The sequence below is a fragment of the Rhinoraja longicauda genome, chromosome 6 (genome assembly GCF_053455715.1).
Source record: "Rhinoraja longicauda isolate Sanriku21f chromosome 6, sRhiLon1.1, whole genome shotgun sequence".
In the NCBI taxonomy this organism is placed as follows: domain Eukaryota; kingdom Metazoa; phylum Chordata; class Chondrichthyes; order Rajiformes; family Arhynchobatidae; genus Rhinoraja; species Rhinoraja longicauda.
The window spans coordinates 63066573-63087282 of record NC_135958.1 but is presented as its reverse complement, the minus strand read 5'-3'; the positions used below and the strand labels follow the sequence as shown (position 1 = coordinate 63087282).

General features: G+C 44.1%; 1 protein-coding gene across 5 annotated transcripts; it reads right to left on the bottom strand.

Annotated features, from left to right (window-relative positions):
- Nucleotides 1–203: 203 nt before the first annotated feature.
- Nucleotides 204–12583, bottom strand: LOC144594516 (E3 ubiquitin/ISG15 ligase TRIM25-like). 5 transcript variants are annotated; one of them, XR_013547396.1, is made up of 8 exons: nucleotides 11878–12583; nucleotides 10030–10125; nucleotides 9409–9642; nucleotides 7977–8148; nucleotides 6721–6810; nucleotides 5678–5750; nucleotides 4595–4668; nucleotides 204–1489 (listed from the first exon to the last, which is right to left on the bottom strand). XR_013547396.1 is itself a non-coding variant. In XM_078401154.1 (7 exons), the coding sequence occupies exons 1-7, from the start codon at nucleotides 12499–12501 to the stop codon at nucleotides 1468–1470; spliced, it is 1311 nt and encodes a 436-aa protein (XP_078257280.1). In that variant the 5' UTR covers nucleotides 12502–12582; the 3' UTR covers nucleotides 204–1467. The 5 variants fall into 5 exon arrangements, 4 of the variants coding, with proteins under 4 accessions (XP_078257280.1, XP_078257279.1, XP_078257281.1 ...); XM_078401154.1 differs by lacking the exon at nucleotides 4595–4668 and having other exon boundaries at nucleotides 11878–12582; XM_078401153.1 differs by lacking the exons at nucleotides 204–1489; nucleotides 4595–4668 and adding an exon at nucleotides 4683–5589.
- Between the last annotated feature and the right edge of the window lie 8127 nt (nucleotides 12584–20710).

Below are 20710 nucleotides of genomic sequence, written 5' to 3'. Positions count from 1 at the left end.
CATTTCCAACCCATTCTCCATCAGCTGGAGCTCCAGGTCGTATGGCCAGCATACCAACTGCTGCAGTGGAAAGGTGACTTTCACTGGGTAATAACCTCATCTAAAGGCAAAATCATGGCCAGGACCAGTCACGTGATAACCCCTTTAAAGGCATATCATCACACACAAAAAAATTATATATTCAAACTTTAATTACATCATATTCCATTTTACAGTTATCAACTTCAACATAAAAATATTACAATTGACGTGTTTCATGTTTAATTGGGACAAAGTGCAACGGTTATTTTAGATAATGCCTATGTACATTCAAAAAAAGAGCAAATAGTTCTCACCCACTGGAAATACTCAAGGAGCTGGATGCAAGTATTAAATCATCTTAATACAAGATGGAGCAAGAGAATAAAATATGTAATACTGTAAAGCTGAAGGTATGGTAGCTGCAAAAATGAGTTTAGTGTAAAGCATTAGGGATGGTTCAGGGATCATGACCACCTCTTGCTGCATTTCCTCACCCCATCCCCCACATAGACAATCCCAATTATCCTCAGCGAGACAATTCTGCCAAGAGTACAGCCTGGAGAATTGGCAAAATGACTCCAGTGATGGAAAGGCCTGCAAGTTGTCTGCCTGCCATAATGAATACCTGCCTAAATCCTGAAACTGCAGAGAGGATAAAAGGCTCTTTGGGCAGGTGAACTCAATGGGAAGCTCAAACATATACTGCTTCTGGGGCTACATTTGGGTGATCTACAGGGTTAAGAGGGTTTATTTCCTCACCCCCAATTCCCATTGAGATGGCAGCAGTGAGCTTCTGACCAGTGTGAACAATAATCAGGCCCCCACGGTATCATTAGGTCTAGATGCTCAGCATTTTGACCAAGTGACCGAATGACCAAGGAAATACGACTTATTTTCACTTCAGGATAAAGCATGACTTGGAGGGGAATTTGGAGGAGGTGATGTTCCCAAAAACCTTCAAGGTTTCACAAGAATGTGGGAGGTGTTGTCAAAATAGCAGGGGTGAACTGCTGGTTTGTATCCTTGAGATGGCAGACAGCATTGGTGATGGGGGGGGGGGGGTGAATATGGGATGCTGATCAAATGGTTTATTTCCCTTGAATGGGTGCTGACTTTCACACTCTAAACCAAATGAATAACCATCTGAATAATCCAGGTAAACCCCAATCCAGTTGAATACTTGGCCACATAACCCATGGTGTTACAGGTGGCCATGATGCAATCCAGTCTTAAGATCACTGACGAGTTTCAGGTATGATGTACATACCATTCCTTTGCAGTTGACAGGATGTACGCCGTCCTTTTCACAACTCCTTTGTCAGCCCAGTTATATTCCACCCCAGTAAAACCCCAGGCATCTGGACGACCAGGAACCATCATTAATCCATTTCTGCTCTGGGTAGTAACATCCTAACATACAGACACGCCTCACTTTCTCATCGCTTCTCAGATGTCAGCTTCATGGCATCTAAGGAACATAAAAACAATTGCATTTTGAGCCAGGTTAGAATTCCCAAAACATATTGGGACAATAAAAGTGCATTGCACTCAGACACCAGCTCAACTTGGCTTTGCCCAGGGGGTTAGAATTCATGCCACTGCCAACATCTGAACTTTGCAGGTGCTTCAAGAATGCAGTGCCTTTGAATTAGTTGGAAAGAGTGCTGCTCGGTTGTCTGTTATTGATCCCAGCAGCGAAGTCCTCCTGGCTATTATCACTAAGAATGCACTACCTGGTCGTTACCACAGCCAGTCTTTGCATCTTGTGAAACGTGAAGTGACTGCATCAGGACCACCCGCAGAAATGTCCGAGACCAAATTCAGCCCAGTGTCAGGGGCACCAAAAATGAAAAGCTTGTGCAAATCCCATTTCATCTCACTCTGCAGCCTAAGGTAGACACAAAAGGCTTGAGTAACTCAGCGAGCGAGCCAGACAGCATCTCTGGAGAAAAGAAATAGGTGACGTTTTGGGTTGAGATCCTTCTTCAATAGCCTTACCTAGTCCCTGTACAATTGGAACAAAACATCTTTATTCTTAAGCTCAAACCTTCGCAATAAAACGGTAACATTCCATTTTGCCACCTCAATTACTTGTCAGAACAGCCTGTTAATTCATTCACAAGTACACCTGGATCCCTCCAAACTTCAGTCACTGGCAGTCTCTCTCCATTTAGATAATAGTCTATCTTTTGATTCCTCTTCGCCTGCATGACCGTCCTCACATTAAACTCCATTTGCCAGATTTTCACCCTTTACTCCATCTACAGGATCACAGTGTTCACATCACAACAGGCTCTTGGAATCATTGACAGACAGACTTGGAAATTATATGTCTCAATGCCTCCTCTGTGCCTTTGACAGAGGCAGGAACAGCAACACAAAGGCTCCTGAAGTAGTATTGAAGCCAGATAGAGACAAGAACAAAAAGGGTGCAACATTACTCCAGGATATAATTATCTTTCCTCTTAACTGTGTAGCAAAGCATTATCAAATGAGCCTATATGGGGTGATGCTGGAAGTGTACCATAAACCCCAAAAGTCAAACGATAAATAGGAAGGAAAACATGCAAAACAAATATTCCAATAAGGGCAAAGGCATTCAGGTGGATATAATGGAGGGAATTTAATCATCTAATTATTGGTAGGGATATATTCAGTGTAAAATATTTACTTACTTAATACAACACAGCAGGCCATTCAAGCCATCAAATCCATGCCAGCTCTAACAGAACAATACAATCGGTACCAATCCACCTCTGCTTGAAGAGTCTTGACCCAAAACGTCACTTATTCATTTTCTCCAGAAATGCTTTCTGACCCACTGAGTTACGCCAGCTTTTTGTGTCTATTTTCGGTGTAAACCAGTATCTGCAGATCCTTCTTATACACCTCTGCTTATTACTCTGTAGCCAGAGATTTTTATCTCTCACATATCCATCATCTGGGCTGGTGTCCAGAATACTACTAGACAGGAACACGAGTAGGTTTGCGGCCAGAGAGCTTGTATGTTTCCAGCTTCTTTTAAACTCCCAGGTTCACTAGACAATTTATTGTACGGTGCGACATATAATAAAAGTGAAATAAATGTGCTTGGGTATTAAGAGGAGTGACATTCAATAGTCTGGAGAATCCACAAGATCAGCGCCGAAAAAGGGCCAGTTTAATTGGAAATTTACTGTCGCTTAACTTTTCCTTCCCGTTAACCCTACACTGAAGAAACAGTTGACATTATCGAGACCCCTCAAAAGCAAATTAATTAAACACCTCCCCTACATCACACTTAACCTTCTGTTCTGTAACATCTACCGAAATTCCAGTACATCACTGCATTTTTTCGACATCCCAAGTCAAAGACTCGACATACAGAAACCTGACTTGATGAAAATTCTACCATAAATGCTTTGTTAACCCCCTCCAGTACATGTTCTAATAGTTTAATAGTGGATAGTGTTCGGGTGAACAGAGAAGATTTGAAGAGATGAAATTATTGGAAGTATTTGTAAAGCAATATGATACAGGTAGCTGTAGAAAACAGATGATAGTGCAATGCAATACTGAGAGAAAATAAAATAGTGCATCAGGAAGGGAAGCCTGAACTATGACAGGTGATGGGTTTCTGTCTTGGTTCTGGGGGTTTATTTCCATACAAAAACAAACAAACATACATTTTACCGACAGTTCTCAGGCTCAGGGATAAGCTCTTTTGTAACTCATGAACTGCCTTATTAACAAAAGAGCTGAAGTAACTCAGTGGGTAAGGCAGCATCTCTGGAGAACATGGATAGGTGACATTTCAGGCCAGGACCCTTCTTGGGGGGGAAGAGAGGGAGAGAGAAGAGGGGCAGGACAAAGCCTGGCGGGTGATAGATAGGTGGATAGCTTTTGATTTTGTATTCAACGAGTTTGAAGGGTCTCAACCCAAAATGTCACCCATTCCTTTTCTCCGGAGATGCTGCGCACCGTGCCGAGTTACTCCAGCAATTTGTGTCTATCTGTAGTCTTCCCCAAAAGTGTCCCCAACGCCCAGGGTCCCATTCCTAAAACTCCTTTAAAATGGGGCCATTAAAGGAGCCTCTGCTTGTTCTTGCTTCTAAAATTCATTAGTTCAGACTTTGTTTGCATAAAGTTTAATCCGCCAAGTATTTGGCCACTTCTCTGGAAGTCTATTACTATTCTCTTTGCTATTTGTCTCATTCCTAAGTTTAGTGACTTCCACAAAATGGGTGCCAAAGTGCACTGTTAGCTACAGTCTTTCATAAGTATTTTAAAATGAGGCATTTGAAAAGATGGAAAGAATTTGTCTTTGGATCATGTTCGGCACAGACATTGTGGGCCGAAATGCCTGATACTCTGCAGCAGCTTTATGTTTAGAAAACCGCACTTGCACAAAAACATTTGACCAAATGAAATTGCACATGTTAAACACTGGCGAAACTGCATCTGGAGTATTTTATATAGTCTATTCCTATGCATAGAGCTAATTTCTTATTTTAATGAAAAATAAATTTGTAAATTTAAAACATGCATCCCGTAGAATCAATGGCATTATAGCTAAACATAAATTGAGGAATACCTGTATTCAAACATAGATTGCACAACCAGTGGCCGACAGCTTCATCTCCATTCCAGTCCTCCAAAAGTCATTGTCTTTGGAAAAAAGCAATCATGGACAGGGCAGAATAAAACTTTTTTAAACTTTTTAAATCTGCTACAAGCCTGCATTCTGTTGAAATTGGAGAAACAATGGAGAAATTGTTGATTTTTTGGGGGTCTAAACTCTGGATCATGATTAGTGAGATTGCTATCCCACCCCAGAGATGCTGATCAACTTGGCGAGTTCCTTCAGCAGAAGATAGACGCATAATCTGGAGTAACTCAGCAGGTCAAACAGCATCTCTGGAGAAAAGGAATAGGTGGCATTTTGGGTCGAGACCCATCTTCAGACTGAGAGTCAGAGGGAAGGGAAACGAGAGATATAGATGGTGACAGAGAGCAAATGAATGAAAGATATGCAAATAAGTAACATTGCTGGCTGTGGTTAGGTGACAACCAGTTACACAGACAATGTAACTCAACAGGACCACAGTGAAATTAGCACAACGACTAGGGTGTGGGAGGGACAAGGAGAGGGGTGATGCAAGGCTTACTTGAAGTTAGAGAAATCAATATTCATTCACTGGGTTGTAAGCTGCCCAAGTGAAATACGAGGTGCTGTTCCTCCAATGCATTTGGCCTCACTCTGACAATGGAGGAGGGCCAGGACAGAAAGGTCAGTATGGGAATGGGAGTTAAAGTGTTTGGCAATCAGGAGATCACGTGGGCCAAAACAGACTGAGCGAAGGTGTTCGGTAAAACGATTGCCCAGTCAACGCTTGGTCTTGTTGATATACAAGAGTCCATACCTGGAACAGCAGATACAGTAGAGGAGGTTGGAGGAGGTGCCCGTGAACCTCTGCCTCACCTGAAAGGACCGTCAGTGAGAGTCCCTGGACAGAGTGCTTCAGCAGTTTGCTCTAGATTCCATTACCTGCAGTCTCTTGTCTTCAGAATAAAACACAGCCCTGGATCCTGAGCGGATAATATAACTTTTTTTTTAACAATAAATCTTCATGTTTCGTACAGGCAAGTTAAACATAATTATAAAGTGAAGACCCACCTGCAGGGTCCAGAGGAAAGGATCGGATTGGCGTGGCTTGGAGGAGCAGTCGCACTGCTTTGTGATGGGAGTGCTGAAATGCAAGCATCATGGGTCAGTGTACACACCCTACAGGCTAGTGAATCACCACATTTAACGCATGGAGAGAAACAATGGTTGAGAGGGTGACAACAGCAGATGACAGAAGGGGCAAGGGACAGAGAATTCCATCATTTGTGAGCATGCTTACATTTATACAGGTGTTACAGCATGCAAATGGCATAATGCTTTCTATTTGTCATAAGCAGGGAGCCACTAGGTGTGGTTCAGAGAGAGTGTCCATATTTCAGTCACAAGAGTCAGAACCTCAAGATAATAATTCAGATACTCCTAAAGGAGTGATGTGTTGGCTTTGAATTGAGGTTTTAAATATGAGAAAGTGTGCAATGTGACATGGCTGGTGAAGGGAAGTACCCGATAATTACGCTTCCAGAAGCTTATGCCATCAGAATTGGACACACACCATATGTGCTCAACTGTGCACTGGTCTCTGCACTAAGAGGGGATTGGGTTGGGGGCAAGGACAAGTGTTACTGCTGGGAAAACTGCTGCAGAGGACTTGGATGGGGTTGTCTACAGAGCAAGGCTGATGGAAAGGTCCAAAGAACTTGGCGTACTTAAAGACTGCTCGGTATCAAGGAATCTGGCACTAAAGCCTCAGGCTTTATACAGAAACTCTTTCGTGCAACGTGAAATGGGTGGCCACCTTGTCTCCTCACATGAGAATAGTGTGCACTCACTATCCAAGTGCTAAAAGAACACAACCTCCCAAACTACACTCCACCTCCTCTACCTCACGCACAGCAGAGTCTGCACTGGCTTCAACACAAGCAGGGAGTGTAAGCAAGTCATCCTCAACCCAAAAAGACTTCAAGGGGAAATTGATTATTTTCCCTTAAATGAGGCATTACCATGATCACCGTCAACAACCGATAGACTGGAAAGAGGAAATAAATGAACAATGCACACTATCAATTCAATCAGAAATTGCAACATTTACTCACATTCTTCAAAGTTCTTCCGAATCTTGGACTCGGGGGGAAGCAGAGAGGTGTAGTAAGATGTCACTGATGTTTGAACACTTTTTTCACACCCTGCATAAAAGATAAGCGTGGAGTTTAGTTGTGTATTATGGGTTCATACCATTGCCATAAACAGTCCTCCCTGCTTGAATAGATATTCTCTTGCCAGGTGTTCAAGCCTGGAAACTTCCCAAATCAGTTCTAAAGAACATTAGCATTATCAGAGTGTACAAGCTTATAACAGCACATGACACCAAGACCTTGCCTGCTTCTTGGGAGTGGAAAGGATTCAATTGCAATGTTTGGACAAGGAACCAAAGTTTGCTTGGTGCCTTGGCCAATGTTGTATCGGGCAGCAGTGAGCTTTTGAACAACATTTCACATCACGCCAATGTTACGTGTGCATCAGAGGTCTCACGCCAATGTTACGTGTGCATCAGAAGTGGCTGCCAGGAAAACTAAGATAGGCTAAGGGAAGGTCAAGGAAAGAGGTTTGTGAGCAATGGTTGACTATAAACCATAATTTTAATGTACAGGAGGGTAAAGCTCTTGCATTTTCCACTGACAGACTAGGCAGTTCTTTTAATAGTAAAATTGACATTCACGATGGAATCTGCATCACACTTTAAAGATGATATGTTAAGTTGCTTATGAAGCAACTGCAGCTGGTCCTGGGCAATCCACTTCAATAAATGGGGCATCCACAGTAGTGCTTACAAACACTAAACCAAATAGCTAGGTTGACCGACCCTGCCAACTCACTGAAATTTCCAAGGCTAATTCTTTGAAAACCAACAAGTGAACCAATGCCAGAAAGCACAGTGCTTTCATGAACACTTTTGCTTATTAATCATGACGGGGATCAGACAAAGAAAACACACCATTGGTCCATCACAGCTTGAGAGACCCAGGTTCACTCCTGGCCGTTTGCATGTTCCCCATAACCACATGGGTTTCCTTCTGGTGTTCTGGATGCCACCCACATCCAATGTGAAATTAGTTGGCCACTGTAAATTACCACTCCCACATCCCGCGCAAGGTACCGAGTTAATAGGCCAGTATAAAATTGAAAGTCTTCTGAAAATCCAGGTAAGAACAGTGCACATTATGTTGTGAGATAACAACGCATCAGCTAGTTGGATGTCATTCATCTTCAAAGAGGACCGTTAAGGCTGATCCTAATTACTTGACTGAGGAAACAACTGTGCAGAAGAACCCATGCCAATGAAATCACTGACCTCCCCTACCTGTGCTCTTCAGTTTGCGCTTCATTGCTCGACGGAGGCACTCCTTCACCTGAGAGGAGAGCTCTGCTGCAGCCTTGCTGGCACGTTCCAGCATGGAGTGCAAGTCCGACTTCAACCGTGGGATGTCAGGGACTTGGGAAGCAGTGCTGAAACAAAGGGATTCCTGGCAGGAAACAGAACAAAAGCAGTTTACATTTCTGGAACACCTTTCACTTCGGGATTTTCCCAAATTGTTTTACAACAATTTTAATGTAATCGCTGTTCTAATATAGGAATCAAAGCAACCACTGCAAGATCCCACAAAAAGTGGAGATACAATAATTGGATAATCTGTTAGGGAATTGAGGCAAGGGACAAACAGTGATCTTTCACCTTCACTTCCAATAATGCTAAAGGACCATTTTTTTATACATCTGGGAGAGCAGGAGTCTTGGATTCATGTTCTACCTAAACTATGGAGCCTCGACAATGCTGAACTCCCCCTGACTTCATGTATACTCAAGACTCTGGAGAGCAGCTTGATTAGTATTATCCAATCCTTTGGAGACATTCCATTTCCATGAGCTTTTACGTATTAAGGTCAGTTCATTTTGCTGCAAGCTTATGTTTACTCAACTGGAGAACTATATTTGATTTTGGCCTGTCATAGAGATTGATTGCAAGCATGAGGATAGTCGTCCTTTGATAGCAGTTCTGACCAACATTGGTTCCACACTTCTTGAATTTAAAAATACATGCAAATTAGCTCCCAAAATAGTCAAATTTAAAAGTCCAATGTAGGCACATTCGCTTCCCCAAAAGGCAAAACTAGTGCCCCTCACTCTCTTTTTCTCATCACTTGCAATTAATTGTTGTTTATCAGTTTTGTATGCTTTTAATGAGAGCCATTACAAAACTGAGGTAGTTAACACACAAGTTATTTTTATGCATTTTCTAACCTATGCAAAAATATTAACTCATGGGCACCTGTAAAAAAAAATGGAGCCGTTTGTTATCCAGCGATGACCTTGGTGAAAAGTATAAGACGTTGCAATGTAATGTTTTTGTCGAGTGAGAAATAAATTTCCTTTAGCTGTAGAATCTAGGGCCAGGGCCTTCAGATCAAGATGTGGAGAATTCTTCACCCAGATCTCTCCATCCTCAAGGGTAATGAATGCTCAGTCACTGGAAAAGTTACCCCTAGAGTTGTGGGCATAATGTAGATCAGCGGATATGGGAATCACCTGGGGTGGTCAGCAGATGAGATAGAGTTTCAACTGTTTGCTGCATTGTTCAATATTCACTACATACCATGTAACATAGCTCGTTTGGATTGTAACATTGCAATCCCAAAGAAGTGCTAAATAAAGCAAAGGCTTCCAAAAATGCTACGATTAATTAAATTCAACACGGCAAGGTGTATATGAAGAGCTAGTAATTTTACCTGTACCAATTTGAAATTATCACTCTTGCTAGCCAAGATTTCCAGCTGGAGTTTCTTCTCTCGGAGCTCCATGCATTTCTGTTCCAGCTGGGCTCGGATGGCTTTGGCCTGGCTCAAGGCTGCTTGCTGCTCCCTGCCAATTATCTCAATCACCACTCGCAGAGTCTCTTCAATTGATTCAGTCATTGCAGAAAAATGGTTGGTGATTTCCAATTCCACTTTCTCCGAAGTTCTCTGAAGCGAGATAAGAAAGTGCTCGGCTAAAACACAGCAAGAGGCAGAGCGAGGGAGTTCAACAAGAAGGCTGATCACATTTCAAATGTTTTATATAGCTCAGTAACTAACCTCACGAGGGTGCATGGTTCTCCGGTGGACTTGCAACATCTCTAACTCACACCCAGGCGACCACCCACCCAGCACTCTTGTCGAGTTCCACCCAACACCCACTGTTACCTCCCAGTACCATGGGAAATGGAGCTGGACATACATTGCCAGATTTCTGCCCCTCCCAGAATATGAGCAAATAGACATTTGAAGTTAGATGTATAACAAATGCTGAAGAGAGGCACGTTTTCACTTCTAAACTAGAATTAAGCAGCAGACCCAAGGTACCAAACTCACCACAATGGAGTCCATGTCTTGCTGAAGTGATCCAATCTCAAGCAGGGTCTCCTGCAACTGCTTCCCCATCTCCAAGTCAGCCTTCTTAAGTTCTTTCTAGGAAACAAGAAAGCAAATAGTGATGACATAGTGGCAATAATTTGGTCTTCGGTTGTCACTCCAAGAAGCCCAAGAAGGGACCAGGACCAGAAGTTGGGTTGCATTTCAATTTCAATGTTTTATAAAACTCAGTAATTGTTTCAAAACCATAGCCTCAGCCACCTTCTCGGTAACTTCACCATCTCATTCCCAGCACGTCCTGAGCTCTAAGTGAACCCAGCCATCAACATCCCAACACTCTCATGCCAGTCTCAATCTACTGTCTTATCCTACCCTCAGCATTGGCCACCTACAATATGACATAGAACAGTACAGCACTGGATGTACTTATCAACCAGCAGACAATGTTTGTGCCAAACATGATGCCAATTTAAACTGATCTCATCTGCCAGTACAAACAGATCCCTCTAATCCCTGAACTTCCAGGTGCCTATCCAAAATCCTCTGAAACACCACTATTGTATCTGCTTCCTCCACCACCCCTAGCCATGTTCCAGGTCCCCACAACTGTGCACAACAACTTGCCCCAGTCATCTCCATTAAACATTCCCCTCTTACCATATAGTTATTTCTTCTAGTTAGATCTCCACCCTGGGAAATAGGTTCTGACTGCCTACCTCATGTGCCTCTCATAATTTTAAATTCCATCCTGTTGTTGAAACCCTCTAACCCAGGCAGCATTCTGGTAAAACTCCTTTGTACTTTCTCCAGCACTTCCACATCTCTCCTATAACAGGGCAACCAGAACTGCACTACTATGAATAAGCCAGTTCTGAATCCATACGACCAAGTTGTTGTACTCGTACTTCTGGATCTGCCTTCCATGAGGGGCCCTATCAAAAGCTTTACTAAAATTCATGTATACAACATCCACCACCATACCTTCATCAAAGGTAGTTGAGGCAGGGTATATAGCAACATTAAAGAAACATTCAGACAGGTACATGGATAAGCCAGGTTTAGAGGGATATGGGCCAAATGCAGGAAGGTGGGACTAGAGAAGGTGGGACATGTTGGTAAGTGTGGGCAAGCTGGGCCAAAGGACCTGTTTTTGCACTATAAGACGATGCTAATCTCCTTCATCACCTCAATTTGCTGACTACCCACACATTGCTCTCACCACACAACCCCCACTACCACCATCCAGCCCCCTGGCATGTTCTACCGTTGCCCTTACAATCCCACACAGATGACCCACCACCTCCTCATCAACCTGAGGCAACCTCATTCAGCAATCCATAGCATCTCCCTTCACAAGCAACCCCAATGTCTCCAAAGATAGACACAAAATGCTGGAGTAACTCAGCAGGTTAGGCAGCATCCCTGGAGAAAATGGATAGGTGATGTTTTGGGTCAGGAACCTTCTTCAGACTCACATCCTGAGCCAATGCCCCCCAACCCAGCCTTTCCTTCAATTGACTCCACACCAGGTGACCCCCTACCCCCTCATTCCAGGTAACCACCCTCCACCTCTCTCTGTGGTTTCCCTCCAACCTCCTCCTTGGTGAATAATATAAGAAGATAACTGCAGATGCTGGTACAAATCGAAGGTTTTTAAATTCACAAAATGCTGGAGTAACTCAGCAGGTCAGGCAGCATCTCGGGAGAGAAGGAATGGGTGACGTTTCGGGTCGAGACCCTTCTCCAGACCTTGGTGAAGACCTCACACACCTCATGTGGACCCCTCGCCCTAGGAGACCCCCCTATGTCAAAGTGAACCACTCCCTCTCCCTTCAGGCGACCCCTCACCCCAGGCTTCACCTTCAGGCTCTCCGCCTCCTCGTCCAGCGGCACCACCCGGTGGGTGCGGTGGTCGGCGGCCAGGCACAGGCCGCAGATGAAGGCCTTGTCGGTGCGGCAGTAGAGCTCCAGGTGCTTGCGGTGGGGCCCGCATTTGCGGCGGCCAACGTCGGCCGCGGGCGGCGCCAGCGGGTGGTCGCGGAAGGCGGGGCTGCGGCGGTGAGGCCTCAGGTGCCGCTCGCAGTAGGAGGCGAGGCAGAGGAGGCAGGAGCGGGCGGCCGGCTGCCTCTCCGCCGTGCACACATCGCAGGGCGTCAGGCCCGGCGCCGCCTCCGTCTCGGCCTCGGCCTGCGGCTCGCCCACGGCCGCCAGGTCCAGCGCGATGCCGCACAGCACTGGGTTGGGGCGGAGCGGGGGCCTAGGGTCGAAGGCCTGGCGGCACTGAGGGCAGGTGTAGGCCGCCGAGCCTGCCTGCCGCTCCCACAGCTGCTCGATGCACTCCAGGCAGAAGCTGTGGCCGCACGGAATGGTGGCGGGCTGGCGGAACACCTCCAGGCAGATGGAGCACAGCAGCCTGTCGGCCGACACCCTCATCTGCCGCGGACTGGAGCCGTGCCCTTGCACCGAGGCCATGACAGCAGCGGGCTGGAGCCTTGGCGCCGGATCTCCTTTTAAAGCGGCCGGGGCGGACCAGATCAGCGAGCAAACCCTCCCACCGGCTGAGCACGCACAACATGTTATTGTGTCACGTCCAAGTGGAGAATAACTGCAGATGCTGCTACAGAATCGAAAGGTATCACAACAACAAAGATGCTGGAGTAACTCAGCGGGTCAGGCAGCATCTCTGGAGAGAAGGAATGGGTGAGACCCTTCTTCAGAGTTTGTAAGAGTCTATGTGGAGACATACCGATTTATTTTTCTCTCTCTCATTCTCCTAAAGAAGTAGAGGGGTTAATGTGCCTTCTTGGCGGTGTGGCTTCTATGTGGTTGTCCACGACAGATCATTGGCAATATATTAACGCCAAAGAACTTGGCATGTTGAGTCGACTCAACATGCACTAGCAACAGTTCATTCGTGATTCGGATTGTGATACCTCTACACCAGAGTAATGTCTTTGGCGAAATTGCAGGTGTCAAAGGAGCTGCACTTATCCATACTATCATAGGTGTAAAGAGCATTGGCTCAGCACGCAGCCTTGAAGTGCATCTGGGTTGATAGTGAGCAAACACGTAACTGATCTGCACTGAGTGCAAATGAGGAAGTCTAGGATTCAGGGAGGTATAGAGGCCCAGGTCTTCATACTTGGCGATAAGTTTGGAAAGAATGATTGTGCTGAATGCCAAGCCATAGTCCATAAATAGCGCCTGACATATGCATTCCTATTATCCTATTGATCAGAGCAGAGTGGAGAGCCATTGAGATAGCATTTGCTGTTGGCCTGTGGTGACAATAGGTACATTCGTCCAGTTCCATTCTGATTGCCTACCCTATATATGCCCCTTATAGTTTTAAATTCCATCCAGTTCCATTCTGGGTAGGAGCTGACTTCTTTGGGTCCTGACCAAAAACATAGCCTATCAATGTTCTCCAAAGATGCTGCCTAACTCGCTGAGTTACCTAAGCACTTTGTGTCTTTTTTTGAAAACCAGTATATGCAGCTCCTATTTAAGCAAGTGGAAACATCAGACCAAAGTGAGAGGTTGGAAATATCTTTGCATACAACAGTCATATCTTTGGGATTGGGCCAGTTACATTGCCCAGGCGCTTTATGTGGATTTGGTGTAGGGGGTGGGTGTAATGGTATAAGAAGGAAGGGCAGGTGGAAGAGATCAGGAAGGGATTGGAATCCAGGAGCCATTGATGTTTGTTGAAAAGGAAGGAATAATTTAATCTATTGCAATACCAAATGCAGCAGAGAATAAAGTGGAACTGGACTACAGCAGCTTTGAGCTGCTAAGTTTTGCACTAGCAACAGTCCATTTGCTGTCAGATTTTTGATTAAAGTTGCAAGAGACGTAGCTTCTTCTTCAGAGCCCAAGGTGTAAGAGGTGACACACCTCCCGTTAGAATGATCAGCCATGATCATATTGGATGGCGGTGCTGGCTCGAAGGGCCGAATTGGCTACTCCTGCACCTGTTTTCTATTTTTCTAAGTTCAAGAATACTCAAGAAAATAGGAGCAGCTGCCCATCAAGCCTGCCCCACCATTCAGTGTGATCATGATTGTTGTTTGCTCGCCTTAACTCCCCTCATATGCCACTTTTCCATACCCCTCTATTCCCGAACCTAGCATTCCTCACTAAAGTGTTCATTCAGCTCCACTTTAATACATATATCCGAGGATACTGGGAAGTTAGAGTGGAAATTGCAGGAGCCCACTCAGAGATTTATGAGTCATCGTTAAATATAGGGGAGGCAAATTTTAGGCCTCTATTCAAGAAGGGCTGCAAGGAAAAGGCTGGGAACTGCAGGACAGTGCGCATAGCATCCGTGGTTGGAAAGTTACTACAGAGTACTCTGAGGGATAGGATATACATGTACTTAGATGGGCAAGGGCTGACTAGGGATAGTCAACATGGTTTTGTGTGTGGGAGGTCGTGTCTCAAAGTTTTTTGAGTAGGTGACCAAAAAGGTTGAGCCAGTGCTGTAGACATTGTATACATGGATTTTGGTAAGGCTTTTGATAAGGTTCCACATGGTAGGCTGTTAGATCCCATGGGATTCAAGGAGAGATAGCTGAATGGATAGAAGATTGGCTTCATGTAAGGAAGCAGAGGGTGATTGATGGTGGAAGGTTGCTTTTCGGACTGGAGGCCTGTGACTAGTGGTATGCCTCAGGGTTCATTGCTGTTTTTTCATCTATATCAATGATTTGGATGAGAACGTACATGGCATGGTTAGCTAGTTTGCAGATGATACAAAAGTGGGTGGTATTGTAGATGGTTGTCAAAAATTACAACAGGATCTTGATCGGTTGGGCTGGTGGACTGAGGAATGGTTGATGGTATCTAATGCAGATGGATGTAAGGTGTTGCATTTTGGGATCAATAACATGGGCAGAACCTACACAGTAAATGGTAGGGCTCTGGGGAGAGGGATCTGTAGAGCAGAGGGATCTAGTAGTGCAAGTACATAGTTCATTGAAAGTAGCATCTCGGTAGATGGGGTGGTCAAACAGGCTTTCAGCACATTGGTCTTCATCAGTCAGAGCATTGAGTTATAGAGTATTTGTTCAGTTCTAGCCACCATGTTACAAGAAAGATGTTAAGCTGGAAAGGGTACAGAGAATGTTTACAAGGATGTTGCCAGGACTCAAGGTGTCTGAGCTACAAGGGGAGAGGTTGAGTAGGCTGGGATTCTAATCCTTGGAGCGCAGGAGGATGAGGGGTGATAGAGGTGTATAATAATCATAGAGGTGAATATAGGTGTATAATAATCATGAGAGGAATAGATCGGGTAGATGCAGTCTCTTGCCCAGAGTGGATGAATTGAGGACCAGAGGACATAGGTTTAAGGTGAAGGAGAAAAGATTTAATAGGAATCTGAGGGGTAACATTTTCACACAAAGGGTAATGGGTGTATGGAATGAGCTGCCAGGGGTAGTTGAGGCAGGGACCATCCCAACATTTAATAAAGTTAGATAGGATAGTTTTGGATGGTATGGGCGAAACATAGGCAGGTAGGACTAGTGTAGCTGGGATGTGTTGGCTGGTGGGGGCAAGTTGGACCAAAGGGCCTGTTTCCACACTCTATGACTCTCTATAAACATTTAGACAGGTACATGGAGAGGACACATGTAGAGGGATATGGGCCAAACTCAAGCAGGTGGGACTAGTGTAGATGGGACATGTTAAGTCTGTGTGGGCAAGGTGGGCTGAAGGGCCTGTTTTCACGCTGTATGACTCAAACTCAGCAGGTCGTGTTCTCCATGGACAGGTGACGTTTCAGGTCAGGATCCTTCTTCGGACTGATTGCAGGGGTGGGAGGGAAGAAAGTTAGAAGAGTGGATGGGCAGGATCAAGCATGGTAGGACATAGGTAAAAACAGGGAAGAGGGGGGGTTGATAGGCAGAGGTTGGACAAAGATCGGAAATGAACGCACTCATGTGAGACAAAAGGATTCAAAAGTTGTGAATTGTGCAGCTAGAGGATTGACAAGGTGCAAATTCTTTGGGAATACAGGGGGGGGGGGGGGAAATAGGTGCAAGGTCACCCAGGATTCAGGAGGGAAAATAAAGTGGGGGGGGGGAAGGGTTGGTTACCTAAAGTCGGAGAATTCAACGTTCATATCGTTTGGTTGTATTCTACCTAAGCAGAATATAAGGTGCTTCATTTACCAGTCTTTTGTGCATACACTCAATCTATCATTATCGTATTGCAGAATTACTTTTGTATCACACATAAGTGGAACTTGTGGTTTATGGAGAAACAAGGAACTGCAGATGGTTTGGTCATGTCCTATCCACGTTCTCCAGGGATGCTGCCTGACCTGCTGAGTTACTTCAGCATTTTGTGTCTTTGTGGTTTATGGAGCCATCTGCTGTGAAAATGTTGAATAACAGTCCAACATAACAATACATGTAATATAATAAGGTAGACCAGCCTTGATTGAATGGCGGAGTATACTTGATGGGCCGAATGGCCTAATTCTGCTCATATAACTAATGAACTTATGAATAACATATCATCAGTCCAAACTGATTCATAGGTCATTCATTCTAGGGGTTGTGCTGAGATTCAGGACACCTTGCAGATACATTGTTATGATCAAATGCCTCTTGTGCTGTCTACTGAGGTGATAACCACTGAAATTTTCTTCCCAGCCTTCTGTACATCTCACTTCCTTTGAAAATCAAAATAAAATTGTGGAATCTGGAAGTCTGAAATAGAACATAGAAACGGTATCAGACAGGAATGGGCCCTTTAGCCCACAATGTTTGTGCCAAACATAATGCCGAGCTTAACTGATCTCATCTGCCTGTACATGATCCATATCCCTCCTTAATCATTTACTTCCATGAGTCTATCTAAAAGCCATTATCGTATCTTCCTCCACCATCATTCCTGGCAGTACATTCCAGGCCCCATCACTCTGCGTAAAAAAAATTGCCATGCAAATTTCCCCCTCTCACCTATAACTATGCCTATTGTTGGACATTTCCACCCTAGGAAAAGTTTCTGACTGTCTTACCTGACCTATGTCTCTCATGGACACAAAAAGCTGGAGTAACTCAGCGGGTCAGGCAGCATGTCTGGAGAAAAGGAAGAGGTGACGTTTTGGAACAAGATCCTTCTTCAGACTCATAATTTTAGATACTAATATTAAGCATCCACCCCCCCCCCCCTCAAAATAATCCAAGTCTATCCAATCTCTCCCTGTAGCTAACTCCTCTAATCCAGGCAGCACTGTGGTAAATCTCTGCATCCACTTCAACTCTTCCATATCTTTCCTATAATGAGGCGACCAGAACTGCATGCAATACTCAAAATGCAGCCTAACTAAAGTCCTACAGCTACATCATGGCTTCCTGACTTTTATATTCAATGCCCCTAGCAAGTCAAGTGTATCATATGCCTTCTTCACCACCCTATCTACTTGTGCTGCCATCTTTAGTGAGCTACGGAAACATACTACTCATCGTGATCAACCTGAACACTGATGAAGTAACTTTCTTCATGGTTCAGGTTATTAATGGGAGCCCATCTGGGCACAAATACAGGTAATTGCAGCCTGGACTGAGGAAGCAAGCAGTGCTGGCAAATCCATGTCTGACATAGGACACCCCTTCATCACAACTGGATGAAGCCCTTGTCCCATGCTGCACATTGGGAGACACACCACAAATCTGTTGTGGCCACATTCCTGTGGCGAAGAAGATGAGTGCCAGTGATGGAATTTGAACTCTCATCTCTGCATCAGCAGTGCAGAACTCTGGCTGTTAGTCGAGTAACTTAACCGCTGTGATCTCATTTCCAGCCCAATGAGTTGGGGATCAGACCCAATGAAAATGAGAAGTTGATCAGTGCACGAGTTCATAAGTTAGAGGCAGAATTAGGCCATTCAGCCCATCAAGTCTACCCCACCATTCAATCATGGCTGATCTACCTTTCCCTCTTAACCCCATTCTCCTGCCTTCTCCCCATAACCACTGACACCCTTACCAATCAATAATCTGTCAATCTCCACCTTAAACATATCCATTGCCTTGGCCTCCACAGCCTTCTGTGGCAATGAATTCCACACGTTCACTCAAGTGCAGCCTTGAAGGATAGTTAAAGCAAAGTGGATAAAATTAAAATGCAGTTAAATTGTGAATGTTCCCACTGGAAAACCGGGTTGTCTGAAAATATAACAACTTCTTGTTATGAGGTTTTGTTGGATGCTAGAAGCAGGAACAAGGACAGAAACTGGGGAAGTTAATTCCACAATTGAAAGCAAAAGCTTTATATTTTCTGTAAAAACAGGACCCTCGTAAAATTGACAGTGGAGAGGGACAATTTAGCGCTTTTATAATAACAGTTTAATAACTCGTTAGTTATGAAGAGTAAAAACAGATTTAGGAAAAGATAGACATGTGGAAATTAAAATTGTTGGCTAGAAAATATGGATGTCAATGGTTCAATTTGGAACAAGCAAGATCCAAGCAGTAGTGTATATCAGCTTTTACTTTAATCATACACATACATTCCAGTCTTTATTTAGCACCCTATAATAATGAAAGCAGTTATTAAACATGCTTCCAGTTGCACTGTCTGGGAGAATTCTTTCATGTCGTTGTTCAGCCAGTTCGGTGCCAAAGAACAGCTGAAGGTAGCAGGAGCCTGGAAATGGGAAGCTCTCGACAATACTTTCTTCCTGAATATAAATTCAGGACCCAATAAATTAAGTTAACTTAAATACTTACATCTTGCTAAAAGTTAAAATTGACAGGCTTACACCTTAAAAAAAGATTTCTTCACCACCAAAGAGGGAAACCATCAGATAACTGGGTTATGCAGACAAATATTAAATTAATGGAATTAAGATTTGGTTGAATCTCATAAGATTAATGTTTTTGCCGTGTTTATTTTAAAATGCTTTGTGGATTTTCACGACAGCTGGAATTAACAAACCAGTTACAACTCAAGGTGCTTCAAAGTATAGTTTAACTGGTTGTATTTCTACTGAAAATGGAACTTGATGATTTATGACTAAACTTTGTCACTGTATGGTGAAATGATGCTGGCATGAAATTGGGATTCAAAGTGGGTGATTGATTTGGGATGATGGATGAATTGGCTTTGACTGGTTTGCACAAAATTACCTAGTTTCTAGGATTTCTTTTTACCATGGACTGTTGTCGAGCAATCAATAATTGTCAACAAAAGTGAAAATGCCCATAAACATCTTCATCTTTCCTTATAAATTTTACAGGGTTAGGATCAGAGCAATTGACAAATGCAGCACCTCTGTCTGGAGGAAATATTATGTAATTCTGTTTAGCGTCAGTACATTTACAGTTTAGAGGTATTGCATGTATCAAACTCAGTCAAAATCTCAGGATTCAACTTGCAAACTGAATCAGATCTGATTGTCCTCAAATGACTGATCCAATATCAGACAGTGGCAGCTGACATGATTCTTTCTCTGTTATCATCCACTGCGATTTTGGTCGGCATGGACAAGGAGGCCCAAAGGGCCTGTTTCTGTGCTTTACAGCTTTATGATACTATCACTCTAAAAAAAATGAGAGACAGATCAGCGGCTATCTGTGAATCTGATTTTCTGTGTGAAGAAGGGTTCTGACCGAAGGGTTCTGATCAAAGCATCGACTGTCCATTCCCACCACTGATGCTCTCTGACCCACCGAGTTCTTCCAAAACTTTGCTTTTCACTCAGAGATCGCCTCAGAATCTTCTGTGACGCATATCATAATTTCTTTATTATTCATGCTGCCAGTCGCATTTCAAAGGTTTACATTATTTTTCTCCAAGTTTAGGTTAAAGTCTATTTAAATCAGTTGAGTATAACTTAGCAACAATACTTAACGTTTGAAATAAATTAATTTAAAGTAAAATAAAAAGACACATCATGAAATGATTTGTGTTTAAATTCAAATTTGAAAATGCTAAATTGATACTGAATAAATGGTTTGGGTCCTTGTGTGGTGGCATTAGCAACGTGTTATTTTATTTCTATTGGGCTTTTAGACATGGTAAGATGTTCCATGAGCAAGCGCTGTAAGGCAGCAATCCTACTGCTGCGCCACCGTGCCGCCCCTTAAATATCACCATTAATTGGAGTGTTCAGTTTAGAGATACAGCTCGGAAACACTGAATCCGCACCAACCAGCGATCCCCGCACAATAACACTATCCCACACACGCACACCAGGGACAATTTAACCAAGCCAATTAACCTACAAACCTGTACGTCTTTAGTGTGAGAGGAAACCGATGCAGGTCGCGGGGAGGACGTAGAAACGCCGTACAGACAGCACCCATGGTCAGAATTGAACCCAGGACCTGGTTCTCTGGCGCTGTAAGGCAGCAACCCAACCCTGCGCCACCGTGTCGCCCGTTGAGGAGAGAGGGCTGGAAAAGAATACAGAGATAGGGAGATTTGAAAACAAGGTTGAGAATTTTGAGATCTGGAGCTAACTAACGTAATTGACTCTATGAGTGAGTACACAGGATTGGAAAATGATCACCAATGCATCCACGATCTCTTTAAGTACCCTGGGATGCAGACCATCAGGCCCTGGGGATTTATCAGCCTTCAGTCCCATCAGTCTACCCAACACCATTTCCTGTTGGTACAGGACAAGGGACACGACAAATTCTTCCCCTTCAATAATGTTAAC

Excerpts from the sequence above, each read along its gene's own strand:
- LOC144594516 (XM_078401153.1), bottom strand. The coding sequence starts at position 12,501 with ATGGCCTCGGTGCAAGGGCACGGCTCCAGTCCGCGGCAGATGAGGGTG. Across the intron at positions 9,643-10,029 it reads AAGACATGGACTCCATTGTG|AGAACTTCGGAGAAAGTGGA; the intron begins GTGAGTTTGGTA and ends ATCTCGCTTCAG. Across the intron at positions 5,751-6,720 it reads TCGGAAGAACTTTGAAGAAT|CACTCCCATCACAAAGCAGT; the intron begins GTGAGTAAATGT and ends CTTGCATTTCAG.